The sequence below is a fragment of the Schistocerca americana genome, chromosome 3 (assembly GCF_021461395.2).
Source record: "Schistocerca americana isolate TAMUIC-IGC-003095 chromosome 3, iqSchAmer2.1, whole genome shotgun sequence".
NCBI lineage: Eukaryota > Metazoa > Arthropoda > Insecta > Orthoptera > Acrididae > Schistocerca > Schistocerca americana.
In genome coordinates, this window is record NC_060121.1 from 976,581,789 (window position 1) to 976,602,524 (window position 20,736).

General features: G+C 41.5%; 1 protein-coding gene across 1 annotated transcript in view; it reads left to right on the forward strand.

Moving 5' to 3' along the window:
• Positions 1–20,736, forward strand: part of LOC124606822 (solute carrier family 22 member 7-like) — a 138,346-nt gene that overhangs the window by 23,961 nt on the left and 93,649 nt on the right. Inside the window, exon 3 of the mRNA XM_047138891.1 lies at positions 14,880–15,122. Within this exon, the coding sequence (XP_046994847.1) occupies positions 14,880–15,122 (243 nt within the window). The remainder of the gene's footprint in view (positions 1–14,879; positions 15,123–20,736) is intronic.

A 20,736-nucleotide genomic window follows, 5' to 3' on the forward strand; every position in this document is an offset into this window, starting at 1 on the left:
TATCTGTTTGTAATTTGGGAATTATTAAAGAAAAATTTATTTTGTTCAGCCACATCTTTCGAATATGTATTGTTCAGTTTATTTTCTTCTGTGAACAACTGTTGTAATTTGTAAACGGTCCATTAATTAATGTATCACATATATTATATTAGTTAAATAATCTGTCATCGCATTTACACTGAAATAAAACCTGTTGTTTTAATCCTAAAATCTAACGTTAATATTTCTAACTCTGGAAATGGAGATACTCTGTAAATGAACTAGTTCAAAATATTTGCTCGAACAAAACTTCACTGCACCACATACTTGTCTGTGTACCTGTAGATCACGTAACAGCCGAAAATCTGGAAAATAAACAAGAAATATTGTAGAATATTACACCAGCATTCAGTGTGTTTTCATTCATAATTTTGGCTTTGATCTACTACAACTGCCTAGTACTTCAATGGAAGTTGAAACTCAGTAAGTACAGCTTGTTATACATGTGTGTACAGCATAAGATGAAAAAAGATAGCAAAGACCAATCTTGATTTACCATTCACAAAATGTAGCGAAAACAGAAATTGTTGTACTTCCAATTTGAAAAATAATAAACAGATAGCGCAACTTGCTTACCTATAATACGGGATATGTGCAAAGCGTGCAACTACATTCACTGTCAGATCTTGGAGAAACATCATCAGAAAATCGAGCGAAGTTACGACTGTAGGACACATTTTAAAGGCAACGACAGATCCAAACTTAAAGATGTCTGACCACCGTACGCACAAAAGTAAGCACTGCCAGTACTGAAAAGCAGTTTAGACTACTCATTACGAAGGGGGCTCCAGGAAAAATTTGTATTAGAAAGCACTTTATGGGGAGGGCAATCACACGTCAGAGACATTGTTTATAATAATAACAATAACACTTAGTAATCACTCAAATTATCACAAAAATTATGACAGTTGAAAAGTCAAGATTGTAAGGGTATTTCCAAAAGCCACACATCTGTATTAATGTGCTTTATTTCTATAATTTCAAAATTTCACTCAGTGGTTCGTATTCTTGAAAGATAAACTTGAAATGCGTCTATACTGACGTGAAACCGATAGTTGGGAATAAAGTGCCTTCAAACAGCTATGTGGATTTTGGAAACACCTCGTCATTCTTGACTTTTTAATTGTTATAATTTTTATGACAATTCGAATGGTTATTGAGATTTGACTATTGGTATTGTTACGCAGAAACTTCTATCAGTTTTTACATTGAACAGACTGTGAAAACTGCACCTTTTTAAAGCTTGTCTTTACCGAGAAACTCACAGTAAAAAAAACCGATGAACAGAATCTATATCAGTATCCATACTCTGCAAACCACTATAAAGTGCACGGCAGAGGACACTTCAGGTTGTAAAAGTCTTAAGATATTATCGTTTTCCATTGACGGGAAAATGTTTGCTAAGTTGTCTCATTAGTTAGTTTTCTTTTGTCTTCGAAGTCCAACATACGTAGTGGGTGCAGTATATTCCTAGATTCGTCAGTTAATACTAGTCCTCGAAACACTGTATGTAGGGTTTAGAGGTATTGTTGGCTTTAACGTTAAGCATTGTGCCAGGGGCCTGGGACGGAAGTGGGGGTGGGTTGGTGGGTGGGTGGGGTGTGGAGTTAAACACACAAAATCCCCCATACGACTACACTCAACGTTACGTAACACATGCACATGGGCCGAGTGTCTAGACCTCACACACCTGTTTCCTGTCTGCACTTGTTCTATTGATGCTGCAACCACCAACTAAAGTTTGATCCTGAAATTGTTTATCTACTAATTGACTGCAGTTCAGGGAGCATACACACAATGACGACCACAAATATCTGGTGAAGACTCATATATATTATAACAGTACAACACGATAATGTGGGATGCACTGTCCACATAAAAGATATAAATCAGTCCGTGCATGACAGCTAGTGTTTTTCAGAGAGTCATGCCTCGGGTTCTGTTGATCACAGAGATAAGGGGTCAAGCGTTCTCGATAGTTCTTGGCCTAGTGACGACTTGTATACCTATAGGAAGGACGGCCAAGCACTAGCTTCTCCTTCTTATTTTCGTTTTGGCCATTTGAGGACCACGTTGATTCGCTTCTGTTTCGTTTCTTCTGATCTTTCTCCTTGTCCAATATTCTTTCATTCGCGTACTTTGCATCTTTCTTCGTTCTTCCGCCCATGATGATTCTGTTCTGTGTCTAGTTCTGTTCTCTAAACCTGTGAAAGCCTGCATTTTTTACTTAAAAATTACTCTATTGTATTTCCCTGATTCCTACATTCGCATTTCTTCTAGATACCTTTGCACCTCTTGGATTCGGTGTACTTTGGTTCTCTTGCTCACCAGAAACTGTATTATTTGCTGTGTTAACCTCCCCTGACCCATTCTGAGGATGTGCCTTTTGTTCTTCGAGGTCCCACTGTCCTCCTGAGAGTTTTTCGTTCCGTCAGTTCTAGTCTCTTACGTACTCCTGTTCTTACCGGGTTAAGTCTTTCTGCTGCATATAAAACTATTCTGCAGCACATCATCAAATTAAAACATTACACACTTCCTCCAGTCCAGACAAACTGAGCGGTTGGTTCTTCTGCATTCAGTCTGGTCCAGGATGGATGTAAGGCAGCTTATAAAAGGACCATTTGTTCATGGGCACTTCCTGAGATAATCCCAATAAACCATGATTTTTCGGTACCAAAAGTACGAGTTGTGGCAGAGAAACTTCAGTAACACGTATTAATGACAGTTCGTCGAAATTTTCATCATATGTTCTGAAGATGATGATGTCGGGGAACCTCGAAACATTGTTCAGTATGACAGACAGTTTGTGGGATACAGAGGGTCATAGTTACGTACTTACACGTGTACATTGTGCATAATATCCGACGTGAGGCACAAATGTAGTTTTGAATGACGTAGTGAACACATGTCAAGGGTCTAGCACCATCATAATGGTTCTGAGGTCACTAGACGATGCTTTTAACCAGTATTTCTTCACCAATAAAACTAAATGATCTGTTGTCTCTGTATAAAAGGCACTTCGCGCTTGTACAAATATGCGCAAAGTGTTACTGCAATGACAAAGATAGACCAAAAAGAGTCTTAAAATAGCTAAAAAGAACTTAAAATGACTGCCAAAAATTATATAAAACTGGGAAGATTCCAAGCTAAGTGAAATACTTTTTTTCTTTTTTAAGGTACACATCATAAGCCGAGCGTTTTTGATGAATTACGATCGATGCGCAAAGAACAAAAAAAAAGTAAATCAAATGATTTTGTGTTAACTTATTTGTTGTTTGTATGTGTCAAAGTATAAAAATTTGTTGAAGCATATCACTGAACTATCAAAGTTTCGCTGCCTTAGAGCAATGGTTTTGTATGAGCAGCACACCTAGTTGTAGCAGGGGAAAAAAGGGTGCCAGTGCAGGAATACTCATGTTGGAACACGAAAGATTCTGTTATGTTCCTCTTTAGAAGACTCTGTCAGAAGATGTGGGGAACCAGCTGCCTCAACCGTCGTTCCGCCTTCCTCATAAAAAATTTTGGCATGCGAACATAATCACGCACTTTTGTGCTGTAAGAGGGTTGCAGAAAAACGAGATGGCAGTTATAAGAGTCGAGGGGCACGAAAGGGAAGCAGTAGTTGAGAGGGGATTGAGGCAGGGTTGTAGCCTATCCTCGATGTTATTCTGTCTGTATATTGAGCAAGCAGTAAAGGAAACAAAAGAAAAAACTGGACTAGGAATTAAAGTCCAGGGAGAATAAATAAAAACTCTGAGGCTTCTCTGATGACATTGTAATTCTGTCAGAGACAGAAAAGCACTTGGAAAAGCAGTTGCAGGGAATGGACAGTATCTTGAAAACAGGGTATAACATGAACATCAACAAAAGCAAAGTGAGGATAATGGAATGTAGTCGATTTAAATCAGGCGACGATGAGGGAGTTAGATTAGGAAACGATACACTTAAAATTTAAAATAGTAGAGGAGTTTTGCTATTTGGGAAGCAAAATAACTGAGGATGGTCGAAGTAGAGAGGATATAAAATGTAGACTGGCAATGGCAAGGAAAGCGTTTCTGAAGAAGAGAAATTTGTTTACATCGAGTATAGATTTAAGTGTCAGGAAGTCCATACTGAAAGTATGTGTATAGAGTGTAGCCATATATGGAACTGATATATGGACGATAAACAGTTTAGACAAGAAGAGAATAGAAGCTTCTGAAATGTGGTGCTACAGAAGAATGTTGAAGATTAGATGGGTAGATCACGTAACTAATGAGGAGGTACTGAATAGAATTGGTGAGAAGAGAAATTTGTGGCACAACCTGACTAGAATATGGGATCGGTTGGCAGGACACGTTCTGAGGCATTAAGGGCTCACCAGTTTAATACTGGAAGGAACCATGGGTGGTAAAAACCGTAGAGGGAGACAAAGAGATGGATACAGTAAGCAGATTCAGAAGGGTGTAGGTTGTGGTAGTTACTCTGAGATGAATGGACTTGAACAGAATAGAGTAGCTTGGAGAGTTGCATCAAATCAGTCGTTGGACTGAAGACCACAACAACAACAACGTTGTGTTCGAACATCATGAGTTATCTCGAAGAGAATGGTCTATTGACACACAGTCAACACGGATTTAAAAAACATCGTTGTTGTGAAACACAACTAGCTCTTTTCACACAAGTGTTGAGTGCTATTGACAAGAAATTTCAAATTGGTTCTGTATATCCAGATTTCCAAACTGGCTTTTGAAGATGAGCAACATAAGCGGCCTTTAGCGAAACTGCCTCCTTATGGAATATTTATGTGACTGGATTCGTGATTTACTGTCAGAGAGTTCACAGGTCGTGGTAAATGACTTCTGGCGTTCCCCAAGGTATCGTTATAGGCCCTCTGCAGTCCCTTATCTATATTAACTATTTAGGAGACAATCTGAGCAGCTGTCTTAGGTTGTTTGCAGATGACACTGTCGTTTATCGTCTAGTACGCTCATCAGATCAAAACAGATTGCAACAACGATGTAGAGAAGATATGCACTTGGTGCAAAAATTGGCAGTCAACCCTAAATAACGAAAAGTGTGAGGTCATCCACATGAGCGCTAAAAGGAATCCGTTAAACTTCGGTTATACGACAAATCAGTCAAATCTAAAGGCCGTAAATTCAACTAAATATGTAGGAGTTTGAATTACGAACAATTTAAATTGGAAGGAATACATAGAAAATGTTGTAGGGAAGGCAAACCAAACGTTGCGTTTTATTGACAGGACACTTAGAAGATGGAACACATCTCCTAAAGAGGCTGCCTACACTACGCTTGTCCGTCCTCTTTTGGAGTACTGCTGCACGGTGTGGGACACATACCAGATAGGACTCACGGAGTGCATCGAGAAAGGTCAGTACAGAGCAGCACGTTTTGTAGTAGCACGAAATAGGCGAAAGACTGTCACGGACGTGACACAGGATTTGGGATGGACACCATTAAAACAAAGTCGTTTGTCGTTGCGGTGGAATCTTCTCACGAAATTTCAATCGCCAACTTTCTCCTCCGATTGCAAAAATATTTTGTTGACGCCGACCTTTATAGGGAGAAACGATCGTAGTAATAAAATAAGGGAAAACACAGCTCGCACGGAAAGCGAAAACGGTTCGTTTTTATCTTTTTCCAAGATCCGGCTATCTGAACTTCCGTCCTTTCAAATGCAACCACAATGTGCTAAACATTGCACCATGTCACGCAGTGGGCAGTCGGGAACCTCTTCATGAGGAAACGAACTATCTGTTACAAAATGTCAAGAAGTACGTTTTCAGTTACTTTCCTTTTTTTATCATTCTGTTGACGCGAAACCTTCAGACACGCACCAGTCGGTCAGGTTGATAAGGAAAAAGATAACGCTAAGGGGCGGTGTTGACGCAACGACTTTGCGAGTGGCATGCGGGTATTTCGAGAAAATCTATTATCAAGGCCCATAGAACAATCCAAGTCGAAACAAAATATCGATATGAAAGCAGAATATGGCTAGACATTGTTGTCCATAATCAGTAATTGTTTATCGTATATTAACGTTATTGGAGGAAGAACAGAACAAAATGACGCTAGAGTGTATTATCTTTGACAGAAGCACGTCCACGAAGCTCTCGCTAAGTTACGGGATTAATATTGACGTAAGAGTTAATTTACTTAATATTACATTTTAGACTAGTGCATTTACTTCTTCGCTAAGCTATCTATTGAAGGTTTCGCTTTTCTGAGCGTATTTAGATCGACAAGAAAGTATTTTGTAAAGGCCGATAGTCGTTAGTTTTGTTTACATTTTAGGCGTAAATTGCGGGTGAGTGTAGGTACTTTTTTTTTTTCACTAGACCTGGCGGTTCAAAGTTAAATTAAAAGTGTAGGTAGTCAATTAGAACTTTCGAAAGTAAGTTTAAAAGTTTGTTTACATTAGCGTTTAGTTACGTATTAGTACAGGCTACGCAATTTCAGTGATCTTGTGCCAAGTTATTCTCTGCTTTTGTGTAAATTTTGTGTAAATCGTTTGTGCAAGTTTTTCTATCAAAGCATTTGTGACCAATGTAGTGGTTGCCGTAGAAACCTGAAGGAGGGGTGTTCTGTGAAGACAGTAGATTGTGGTTTAATTGGGGCGAATGTAGCGGCGAGGAAACAGGGCTAGATAATGAGGCTCTTCCATGACAATCTAGGTTATGTAGAAAGGACAGAAAAAACGCTGAACAGGAGGCAAAGATTTGTGCCCTTAAGGATGAATTAGAAAACGCCGGTTTGTAATTATGTAGGCTTAGGAAGAAAAACGAGATGGAGTGCTGGGAAAAGGTAGCAAGCAAATGGTGGAAAAGGGAAACTGTTCAAAAAACTTTAGAAATTCCGTTAGCAAATCAATTTGACTTACTATCTGAACTGGTATGTAACTGGAAGTAGGTTGAAGCAGAATATTAGCTTAAAGAAAAATGGCAGGTCTGGATCAAATAAGAGTAGGAAAAGAAGAACTCTACTTTTAGGTAGCAGTCATGGGAGGGATGTAGGCCAGCAGTTCTAGGAGAAATTAGGTAAAGTGTACCAGATCTTAAGTTTTGTGAAACCAAGTGCTAGCCTTAACCAGGCAAGAGAAAACTTAGGTAAGGTATGCAGGGACTTTGAGAAGGAAGATCACGTAAGTATAGTTGGGGGAGCAGGAAACAGCTTCGCTATGAATCTAGGATATGGTATTAGGAGTGACCTTTTAATGTTGATGCATTAAGTTGTTCTGAAAGAGGTCCTGATATTCAACAATAAAAGCGGGTTAAAAGCTGTTAGCTATCTGGGGGAGCCAACCTTGAATTATTGAGCCATTGTTTCACCAGGTACCCAGTCTAGCTTACCAAATTCCCAAGCAGACTAACACTAATTAAAATCTTTTAGTAGTCATCTTACGACAACCGGTGATATATATACATAAAAAGAGAATTTAAATATAAAGAAATAAATCAGTTTATATTTGGATATTTATTTCAACATTGATCATTGTCCCGTTAAAATTTCTGCATATTAAACTTGATTCATAACTAAACTGGTGCCTTATTTAGGATTGTGAAAATGTGAGTTTGTAATCTTACGGAACACATCAAATATGGAGCCAAGATTGGGAGACTGCATACAACACTACATTCATAAAATAACACACGAAGAACGTTGAAACATATGCAAGAGGAAATTAACCACAACCAACCGATTCAATTTTCACCCAAAGAAGTTACGTTCGTAGCACAATCCTGTCCGTCATGAAATTACCACACATAGGTATACTAAATTCATACTAACTCGATGTGAAATCTTTGCGAAAAGAATAGCTGAGGGCTACTTTGATGATTACACTACATGCTTCACGTGGTCAACTTGGTTTACACAAAGAGTGTAACTCCACAATAATTTTGATAATTATAATAAATTACATCGAACCACAAATTACAAAAGAAAAATCTCGAACTGGTTACTATCGCCTTACTATTAACCTGATGGGTCAAACAATTGTATAAGCACGTGGTACTGGTCTCACAAAGTACACCCCATGTGGGCTGAACATAAAGAAAAGTTGCTATATTGAAAAATATTGTGAAGACGAGACGTTATAATCTCACGCACATTGGCATTTAAGATTGATGATCTTAGTTAGAGTTACAGATCATCCACACGTGGTTCCACTTTACTCACAAAGTAGTGACAAAGCAACTACTGGAAGATATTCTGAACCTCACACTCGAATTACATTGCGTTGCAATTGAAGATAACGTTAGATATTTTAGATCTAAACCTGAAATAAAGGTGATTAAATTTTCAGTTATGCTGAACTTAAGAAATCCATTGTCCTACGGACTTAGCAGAGACGTGCTTAGCCCGAGATCTTACCACTTCAGACGCTCACCACGGACTGACTGCCGTGGGCCCCTACCAAGGGTGCTTCTAGATACAAAACGGAAGTGACCAGAGATGCAGCTTCCTATACCAACATGACAAGGGACGAACAGGACCATACTAAGAATAGAAACCTCTTTGTTTTTAGAAAGCGTAGCTACCTGTTCCGACGTTGGTCCTACTGTTCTCTAGCGTTCATTCATGATTTCACACAGAAGGGAAGGGGGATGACAGTATCTTATCATATACAGTATGTAAAACAAAGCGCATGTAGGTTCCGTATGAGGCTGTGTGACATGAATTACATATAAACTGTGTTTTAAAGTGTAGTGGTGTGACAGATCATTCTTGATTATGTGTAAAAGTAACACGTTCCACTGCTCAGTCTCCTCCCAGATAGTCAGAAACACCACAGTAAATTTAGAAGTGGAATGATGCCATAAATGACAACAGTTTTAAAAAAATTAACATGAAAGGAATCCAACAGGGACCTTTCAACCTGGACAAAGTAGGACAAGGAACTGGGCACACAGATGTGGTGTTTGTGGAGGTCTTTCAGCGCCATGATCGGCCATAGGTAAACACTGCTGTAAGGCGTGTAAACACTGAGCTGAACAGGATGTGCCAGACACTGGCAAAGTCCCACATGAGTGTTCTTCCAGTTGATGTTGTTGCTAGGGGGGGATACACAACACATGGCCTGCACCTAAATAGGAAGGGGAAAGGTAAGTTAGTTTCTCTGTTAGCAGAAACTGTAAGGGAGGGGGGGGGGGGGGGTGCACAGTCACACAAGAGATGATCCCTGTGGTTAATGGGAACAGGCAGACAGGTTTTCTAGGTTGATGCCAATGTCCAGACAGACAATAATCAAGAAAAATAGAATAAAAGAAGCGTCATTAACAGTAAATAGGGATAAAGCTAAGGGTAGTGTCAATTTACTTCATAAAAATATCAGGGGAATAAAAAATAAAATAGATGAGCTGTTAGTGAGTTTAGATGATCTTAAAAATAAGAATGAGGTTGATATTCTTTGTCTGTCTGAACACCATGTAACTGTGGGGATGGAAAGTGTCAGTATAAATGGGTGTAATTTAGCATCTTACACTTGCAGATCGAGCATAGATAAAGGAGGAGTTGCCATTTACACAAAACAAGGGGATAAGTACAAAACTGTAGAAGTAAGCAATTTTTGAGTCGATTAGCACTTTGAAGTTTGTGCATGTAAACTGCAGCTAGATAATGTACTGTTGTTATTAGCAACAGCATACAGGTCACCATTAGGAGAATGGCAGCTATCCATAAAGTAGTTTGACTCCCTATTACGCTGTCTGTCAGACAAAAAGAAGAAGTTATTAATCTGTGATAATTTCAGTCTAAACTTTCTCAGCAGTTGTGATAGTAAAAGTGAACTACAAGTGTTATTAATGACGGATAGCTTAGAATCAGTGATCAATTTCTCTACATGTATAGCTCAAGACAGTAGCACTCTAATAGATAATGTATTTGTGCAACAAGAGGATGTAAAACTAACACATGCTCTCCCTGTGATAAACGTATTGTTGGGCCATGATGCACAACTGATTAACTTACAAAAATTAGCAGGGTATACAGTTCAGAAACTAATTAAAAGTGTAAGGCTGGTCAATCCGGTATCTATAGCACACTTCAGAGAAAGTTTAAGAAATGTTAATTGGGGAGATGTGTATTATGAACCAATTGCCAGTGATATATACAACATATTTCTTGATAAATTTATAAAATTTATATCCCTTTTTGAACACTGTTGCCCCAAATAAAATTAATAGATGTAACACCAAACAGTTTTCAAAAAAGGCTTGGTATTTTCCCAAACGGGCTAACATATGCCATAGTCTAGCCTCTCTACAAAAAATGAGACACCTCACGTCAATAATTACCAGCCATTATCCTTGTTCACAGCATTTTAAAAAATTGTTGAGAAAGTAATGTACTCAAGAGTGGTTAGCAACTTCAGCAGTAATGGGATACTTAGTAAATCACATTTTGCATTTCAAAAATGCTGTTCCACTGAGACAGCAATATACAATTTCACTGTCCAGTACAGAAATTACAATTCTATGGCATAAATGGAACAGCATATGAGTGGTTTAAGTCATACCTACAGAACAGGAGGCAAAAAGTTTCTTTATTTGGTTTAAGTAATTTAAGGAAGCTTCCCCTTTCATCTAACTAGGGTGAAATTACTTCAGGTCTTCAACAGGGCTCGATCACGGGTCGCCTTCTGTTCTTGATCTGAAAAGAGAGACTAAACAGAAATTGTTTACTGATGATACAAGCATCATTACTAGTAAAAAATATCCAATAGAAAATGATACAAATAACGTCTTTGGAAAAGTTATTGATTGGTTTTCTGCGAATGGGCTTGCTCTGAACTTTGAAGAAACACAGTACACCCGATTTTCTACTGCAAGGAATGCAGTTCCTTCAATAAGTATAACACATCAGCAGAAGTCAGTAGCCAGGGTAGAGCATACTAAGTTTTTGGGTGTACATCTAGACAAGGATCTTAATTAGAAAATTCATATTTTGTATCTCCTAAAGCGACTAGGTTTATCAACTTGTGCTATCAGAATAATTGCTAAGTTAGAGGATATAAAAATTAGCTAGCTAATATTCTTTGCATACCTTCACTCTATGATATCATACGGAATACTATTTTGGGGTAACTCAACACTCAGGCAAAAAGTATTCACTGCTCAAGAAGAAGTGGTTAGAATAACGTGTGGGGTTTGTAGTCTGTACTGCTAGGGAACGATATACACCACAATTCATGATATAATTGAGAAACAGATAGCGAATATTGCAATCCGATACATCCAGTTATTACCGTAAGAACGACGGAAGACTTATCCTGTATGCTCGAGCTGTTAATCATTTTATTGTATCCCAGTGGGATCAAATGGCTCTGAGCACTAAGAGACTTAACATCTGAGGTCATCAGTCCCGTAGACTTAGAACCACTTAAACCTAACCAACCTAAGGATATCACACACATCCATGCCCGCAGCAGGATTCGAACCTGCGACCGTAGCTGCAGCGCGGTTCCGAACTGAAGCGCTTAGAACCGCTCGGCCACAGAGGCCGGCTTGCCGCCTACAGATCACGTCTCGAGCGTGATAGGAAGACGTACACTTCACGACAGTCTCTAGCCGGCAACTTTTATGAATGACCCACCTTGAATTTCAGGCATGACAAGACGTTCCCCAATGTACCTTTAGGAGACAGTTTGCTTCCACGACACAATGAATACAAGTGTGTCTTCGGGTCCATGGGTGTCGAACCCCATACTGATGTTGATCATTTACACCATTTTCGAACGGAATAAACGTTTGATCATTTAACACTTGTTGCCTGATGAGCACCTCCACCGTCTCCAGAATGAGGTTTAGCTTCTGTAAAGTTTGGAAGGTAGGAGACGATATACTGGCAGAAGTACAGCTGTGAGTACCGGGCGTGAGTCGTACTTGGGTAGCTCAGTTGGTAGAGCACTTGCCCGCGAAAGGCAAAGGTCCCGAGTTCGACTCTCGGTCGGGCACACAGTTTTAATCTGCCAGGAAGTTTCACCTCCACCGTCTGATATAGAGGGTGGTCCACTGATCGTGACCGGGCCAAATATCTCACGAAATAAGCGTCAAACGAAAAAACTACAAAGAATGAAACTTGTCTAGCTTGAAGGGGGAAACCAGATGGCGCTATGGTTGGCCCGCTAGATGGCGCTGCCATAGGTCAAACGGATGTCAACTGCGTATTTTTAAATAGGAACCCCCATTTTTATTACATATTCCTGTCGTACGTAAAGAAATATGAATGTTTTACTTGGACCACTTTTTTCGATTTGTGATAGATGGCGCTGTAAGAGTCACAAACGTATCGCTCACAATTTTAGACGAACAGTTGATAACAGGTAGGTTTTTTAGATTAAAATACAGAACGCAAGTACGTTTGAACATTTTATTTCGGTTGTTCCAATGTGATACATGTACCTTTGTGAACTTGTCATTTCTGAGAACACATGCTGTTACAGCGCGATTACCTGTAAATACCACATTAATGCAATAAATGCTCAAAATTATGTCCGTCAACCTCAATGCTTTTGGCAATACATGTAACGACATTCCTCTCAACAGCGAGTAGTTCGCCTTCCGTAATGTTCGCACATGCATTGACAATGCGCTGACGCATGTTGCCAGGCGTTATCGGTGGATCACGATGGCAAATATCCTTCAACTTTCCCCATAGAAAGAAATCCGGCAACGTCATATCCTGTCAACGTGCGGGCCACGGTATGGTGCTTCGACGACCAATCCACCTGTCATGAAGTATACTATTCAATACCGCTTCACCGCACGCGAGCTATGTGCCGGACATTCATCATGTTGGAAGATCATCGCCATTCTGTCATGCAGTGCAACCTCTTGTAGCAACATCGGTAGAACATTACGTAGGAAATCAGCATACATTGCACCATTTAGATTGCCATCCATAAAATGGGGACCAATTATCCTTCCTACCATAATGCCGCACCATACATTAACCCGCCAAGGTCGCTGATGTTCCACTTGTCGCAGCCATCGTGGATTTTCCGTTGCCCAATAGTGCATATTATGCCGGTTTACGTTACCGCTGTTGGTGAATGACGCTTCGTCGCTAAATAGAACGCGTGCAAAGAATCTGTCATCGTCCCGTAATTTCTCTTGTGCCCAGTGGTAGAACTGTACACGACGGTCAAAGTTATCGCCATGCAATTCCCGGTGCATAGAAATATGGTACGGGTGCAGTCGATGTTGATGTAGCATTCTCAACACCGACGTTTTTGAGATTCCCGATTCTCGCGCAATTTGTCTGTTGCTGACGTGCGGATTATCCGCGACAGCAGCTAAAACACTTACTTGGGCATCATCATTTGTTGCAGGTCGTGGTTGACGTTTCACATGTGGCTGAACACTTCCTGTTTCCTTAAATAACGTAACTATCCGGAGAACGGTGCGGACACTTGGATGATGTCGTCTAGGATACCGAGCAGCATACATAGCACATGCCCGTTGGGCATTTTGATCACAATAGCCATACATCAACACCATATCGACCATTTCCGCAATTGGTAAATGGTCCATTTTAACACGGATAATGTATGACGAAGCAAATACCGTCTGCACTGGTGGAATGTTACGTGGTACCACGTACTTGTACGTTTGTCACTATTACAAAGGGAAAAAAGTGGAGTGTTTACTCATACTTCTTTACGTACTGCACGAATATGTAATAAAAAATGGGGGTTCCTATTTTAAAAAACGCAGTTGATATCCGTTTGATCTATTGCAGCGCCGTCTAGAGGGCCAAACATAGCGCCATCTGGTTTCTCCCTTAAAGCTAGACGAGTTTCGTTCTTTGTAGTTTTTTCTTTTGATGCTTAGTTCGTGAGATATTTGGCCCGGTCACTATCAATGGACCATCCTGTATATTGGAACGATGCTTCGTGACGTAACATCTCCCTTCTAGGTCCGTACATAAAATACATTTGTTGCTCCAGTAATTCCTGTTATAACTTTTCTCAGACATCTGTCCGCACACCGAGTCAGAAATTTCATGTCGTCCGCCAGATACCTACATTCGTGCAGAAGAAATGATACTGCACCCACTGCAAAGGCACTATTTCTCGTGGCGCGTTAGTCCGCGATTATGATTCGAATTCCGATTGCTTGCGCTGCGAAGAATTTGAACCTGCTCCATCAACTCAACCACAGGGGAATGACCATTTACTACAAGCGTGTTCTTAAGCTCCCTTAGAAACGTCGTGTACGAGGACTGAAAAAAAAATCACTATTAATATTGAGACTTTGTGTACTTAGGAAATATGTTCAGTTGCTAGTGGCTGGACCCAAGCTAGAGCCTATCTCTGTCCAAATTTACATTTTTGCATGTACTGGTGTTCAAAACATTTTGTGCATTTCACAGCGTAAACAGACAACTGTAGGTCGCAAAACAATAGCGTGTTAATATGACACGACGAAAAGTTCTTCAGTAATATCAAGAATCTCTCTTCTTGTCTGGATGTAATTATTTCGTATATTTATTTTTCCACTCTTTTCGGTCCGCAGCTCGTGGTCTTGCGGTAGCGTTCTCGCTTCTCGCGCACGGGCTCCCGGGTTCGATGCCCGGCGGGGTCAGGGATTTTCCCTGCCTCGAGATGACTGGGTGTTGTTGTGTCGTCTTCATCATTATCATTCATACACATTACTGTTGGAGGAAGGCAATGGCAAACCACCTCCTTTAGCGCCTTACCTAGTCATCAGCGCGGGTCTCCTGCATCTTTCCCTACTTTCCTCGGAGTATGGCGCCTCATCATCACTGTTTTCGCGTCACATGAGTAAGCTGTGGGCTCCTCTTTTACGCCCTAAGTTATGTCCTGCTTGTTACAGGGAAGGAGCCTCGTTCAGCAAGTGCCTGATGTACAACCGGAGTGATGTGACTGACTTCGGCGGCAGCAGGGAACCTGTGAAGTGCCAGCACGGCTGGGAGTATGACGACACGTGGTTCTCCCTGACGGTGACGTCACAGATGAACTGGGTCTGCGACAACCGGCAGGCCGTCAATGACGTCTTGTTCTACTCTCAGATTATTGGAGTGGCCCTGGGGTTACTGTTTGGCTACATAGGCGACATGTGCGTAGCTATTTTTTTTTATTACTGGTTTCATCCACCATGAAAAGACATACTTATTATTTTCAGTATACAGGGTGTTACAAAAAGGTACGCCCAAACTTTCAGGAAACATTCCTCACACACAAACTAAAGAAAAGATTTTTATGTTGACATGTGTCCGGATACGCTCAATTTTCATGTTATATCTCATTTTAGTTTCGTCAGTACGTACTGTACTTCCTCGATTCACCGCCAGTTGGCCCAGTTGAAGGAAGGTAATATTGACTTCGGTGCTTGTGTTGACATGCGACTCATTGCTCTACAGTACTAGCATCAAGCACATCAGTACGTAACATCAACAGGTTAGTGTTCATCACGAACGTGGTTTTGCGGTCAGTGCAATGTTTACAAATGCGGAGTTGGCAGATGCCCGTTTGATGTATGGATTAGCACGGGGCAATAGCCGTGGCGCGGTACGTTTGTATCGAGACAGATTTCCAGAACGAAGGTGTCCCGACAGGAAGACGTTCGAAGCAATTGATCGGCGTCTTAGGGAGCACGGAACATTCCAGCCTATGACTCGCGACTGGGGAAGACCTACAACGACGAGGACACCTGCAATGGACGAGGCAATTCTTCGTGCAGTTGACGATAACCATAATGTCAGCGTCAGAGAAGTTGCTGCTGTACAAGGTAACGTTGACCACGTCACTGTATGGAGAGTGCTACGGGAGAACCAGTTGTTTCCGTACCATGTACAGCGTGTGCAGGCACTATCAGCTGCTGATTGGCCTCCACGGGTACACTTCTGCGAATGGTTCATCCAACAATGTGTCAATCCTCATTTCAGTGCAAATGTTCTCTTTACGGATGAGGCTTCATTCCAACGTGATCAAATTGTAAATTTTCACAATCATCGTGTGTGGGCTGACGAGAATCCGCACGCAATTGTGCAATCGCGTCATCAACACAGATTTTCTGTGAACGTTTGGGCAGGCATTGTTGGTGATGTCTCGATAGGGCCCCATGTTCTTCCACCTACGCACAATGGAGCACGTTATCATGATTTCATACGGGATACTCTACCTGTGCTGCTACAACATGTGCCTTTTCAATTACGACACAACATGTGGTTCATGTACGATGGAGCTCCTGCACATTTCAGTCGAAGTGTTCGTACGCTTCTCAACAACAGATTCGGTGACCGATGGATTGGTAGAGGCGGACCAATTCCGTGGCCTCCACGCTCTCCTGACCTCAACCCTCTTGACTTTCATTTATGGGAGCATTTGAAAGCTCTTGCCTACGCAACCCCGGTACCAAATGTAGAGACTCTTCGTGCTCGTATTGTGGATGGCTGTGATACAATACGCCATTCTCCAGGGCTGCATCAGCGCATCAGGGATTCCATGCGACGGAGGGTGGATGCATGTATCCTCGCTAACGGAAGACATTTTGAACATTTCCTGTAACAAAATGTTTGAAGTCACGCTGGTACGTTCTGTTGCTGTGTGTTTCCATTCCATGATTAATGTGATTTGAAGAGAAGTAATAAAATGAGCTGTAACATGGAAAGTAAGCGTTTCCGGACACATGTCCACATAACATATTTTCTTTCTTTGTGTGTGAGGAATGTTTCCTGAAAGTTTGGCCGTACATTTTTGTAACACCCTGTATAAGAAGTTAAATTATTTTTAGAATTTATGATTGGTTTTTCAATAGCGACAGATACGTAGTACATTTCACATATCACTACCGTTTCAGTCAATATAATAAGAGTGCATTATTATTATTATTATCGATGTATTCCTATATGTCACGTGCATTACACTGTACTTTCCCATTGTATCTTTTTCTCTAGGCTCTGTGGTGAAGTTAGTTACTTGTTTATGCTCCATGGATACTTTTTAAAGTGGTACTAGATACTTATCTTAGCAAAAAGAGGAAACCGAAAGCTAATTTTATTCTTACATAGAAGACAAAGGTACTTAAGGGTTTACTTGTTTAAAAATTTTATGACTTTTGTACACACAGACATACACACGCACCTGTCTTTCATACTTTTCTATAGTAAATATTGAGTTCAAGGAGCTGAAAGTAGATTAATGTTACACGTAATTGACCTAAGATTAAGATACTGCAGTACGATGTATTACATTGTGAAAGTGTGTTCTCGAATCAATTTTTTACTATTAATTTATGACACATTTCTACCAATTAGTATTCAGTTGTATAGGAAAATGTAATATATATCGTAACGATGTAAGATGTATTTCACAAATTTATTGGTCTTATTTGTCCTCTTATTTTCCTCGAGCAGTTTACAGCACATTTTTATTCCCAGGAAGAAAATATTATTCTGAGTTTTCCATTGGTTTTTTCCTGCTATATTTAACGTCAAGTTTGATGATGCTCCATAATCATAACCAAAACTTTAGGGGACTACCAACTGATGTTTTCTTAATATGGATAAAAGGTTATTAAATGTGCTCCATGATATTAGTATAAACTTTAATTCCTGAAAGAGATTTTTATAGTAAACCGAGTTACTATTTTTACTTATTACTCTGATGTCCCTTGTCTGTAGGATTGGTGGGGTTTAAGAGACCAAACTACATGGCTATCAGTCGCTCCATCCTATATGTGTCAAGCCGGGAAGTGTCCTCAGAGTGGAAGGACGCAGAAGGCAAACCCTGATGGACCTGTTGTAACTGAGGATCAATAAAACCAAAAGATACGAGTAGAAGCAAGCAGAAGTCAGTGACAGGTAATCGGGAGAATGTGGGTATGTTGCTCCACTCAGAAAACTGCTGGAGGCACCCAAAACATGTCATGCAGGAGGTGCACCCTCTGCATGCGACTGGCGTTTCCTCTCCCCCCATTATCACAATAAAAACTAGCAAAACAGGCAAGTTTATAAAACATCAGAGAAGACAATAGCACCAACGAGACAGTAAACCAACGATATATGAGTAAAAGAATAAGAACTTGAAAGGTGAGAAGGGCAAAAGCCAGGCTGGATCACCGACCATCCCCTGGGTCGGAGCAGGAGAGGGGGTACCCCTCCAACCCTCAAGTGACTGACGATGCCATTGTGCCCTCCCTCACAGAGAGGAGTAGAAACCAACTTTATGGGTAAAATGTGAAACCAGACCAGCCACTCTGACGTCATCCACTAGCACCAGAGGCAGCGTATCTGCAGGTTTAGGGTTTGACGGTACAGTGGCCAGTTTAGAGCGTTCCAGAAGGATGTGGACACCCATCAGATTGGCACCACAGCGACAGTGGGGTGAATCCTCATGTTGTAGGCTGTGGCTGTGGGTCAGCCAAGTGGGGCCAATGTGAAGCTGGCAGAGAATGGCATATTCTCTGTGAGAAGCACGAAGGGAAGAGTGCCACATGGAACGGTGGCTTATTTCTTGCAGTTTGTTCGGAGAAAGCAGGGCACACCAAGCGGTGCTCAGCTGATGGTGGAGAGTCGACTGCAGGCCAAGTTCTGAACCTTTAAACTCCAAAGTCGTTGTTCTGGTGGCTAACTTGGCCAACAGGTCAGCATATTCGTTCACTGGGATCCCAACGTGACCTGGGGTCCAGACAAAGACGACCGACCATCCATCTTGATGGAGGTCGGAATGGAGATCTGGATAGTCACGACCAGTGGGTGTCGGGGGCAGCGCTGGTCGATAGCCTGATGAGGAGGTTCCAGAGACTTAAAACATTGCAATTACTAGCATATTCGACATTAATTTCACTTCAGGTGACAATTTTTAACCTTGAAATGTATACTGTTATTACACAATCCATGATATTATCACCTAATGTTAATTTAACAGTATTAATACGGTATTAATATCCACATATGTGGTTTGGTGGCTCAGTGTTCGAGAGCTATACTACTGATCCAAAGGTCATGGGTTTGGCACCTAGTCAATCCCACAAAATTTATCTGATACTTTTCACATTCGGAAGTGATTTGCATATGCGAAATATGCGTAGTTGCACTGTGGTTCGAGGGTTCACGTTGAACTGTATATCACTCTATAGCTCAGTTCTATGGCCGAAGGGTGTGCGCAAGTGGGTGTGACGCATATGTCCGTCCATGGTATGCTCGCTCTCACTGGGTTCTACAGATATATCTGTCCACAGCATTCTGTGGCTTGTAGCTAATGCGAGTGACGAGTTTAATGCCAATAGATATTGCACACTTAGGTGATAAAAGTTATGGGATCCCCCTAAGATAGATCGACTCAGACCTTCTTTTCACAGACGTAGTGGGGCATCTCGACATGGCAAGGACTCAACAAGTCGCTGAAAGTCCCCTACAAAAATTCTCAGCTGTGCTGCCTCCACAGCCCGCCAAAATTGTCAAAGCGTTGCTGGTGCAAGGATTTTCTGCACGCAGTGACCTCTCGATTAAACCCCTTAAATGTTCAATGGGATTCGTGTCGGGCGACCTGGCTGGCCACATCATTCGCTCGAATTGTCCAGAATGTTCTGAAAAGGAATCTCGAACAATTGTGGCCCGCTGACATGGCTCATTGTCGTCCATAAAAATTCCATTTTTGTTTGGGAACATGAAGTCCATGAACGGTTGCAGGTGGTGTCCAAGTAGCCGTACATAAAAATTTCCAGTCAAAGTTTAACTGGACCAGAGGATACACTTCATTCCAGCCCGCACCGTTATGGAGGCACCAGTAGCTTGTTGAAACTTGCGTCCATGGCTTCATGGGGTCTGCGCCCCACTCAAACCCTGGCGTCAGCTCTTACCAACTGAAATCGGGACTCTTCTGACCAAGCCACTGTTTTCTGCAGTCGTCTGGGGTCTGACTGATATTGTCACGACCCCAGGAGAGGCACTGCACAGATGTCGCCCTGTTAGCAAAGACTCACCTCGGTCGTCTGCTGCCAAAGCCCATTAACATCAAATTTCGCCGGCCTGTCCTTAGGGATACGTTCGTCGTACATCCGACATTGATTTCTGTGGTTATCTCACGCAGTGTTGCTCTCCTTTTAGCACTGACAACTCTACGCAAACACCGCTCGGTCGTTAGGTGAAAGCCGTCGGCCACTGCATTCTCCTCGGTGAGAGGTAGTGCCTGAAATTTGGTGCCCTCGGTACACTTTTGGCACTGCGGATCTCGTAATATTGAATGCTCTAGCGATATCCGAAGTGCCATGTCTCATACGTCTCGGCAGCATCACCATTCCGCGTTCAAAGTCTGTTAATTCCCGTTGTACGGCCATAATCCGTTCGGAAACCTTTTCACACGGATCACCCGAGTACAAATGACAGCTCCGGCGATGCACTGACCTTTCATACGTTGTGTACGCCATTCTACTGCCATCTCTACATGTGCATACCGCTATCCCAATACTTTTGTCACCTCAGTGTAACGCTATTGGTTAATGACAAAAGATAAAGAAGAACGAGATGTAGAGAGATAACCCATCACGGGTTGAACCTACAGTGATTAGCCAACAGTTACGACCACCACCCACCACGACACTGAATGCCGCCCTGTGGCGACACTTGAAGCTGTAAGGAGAGCACATGGGGACTTCAGAAGAAGAGATACACATGTCGCCTCACGCTAAGACTAATGCGCAACAAGAGTGGCACACAGTCAGAAGAGAG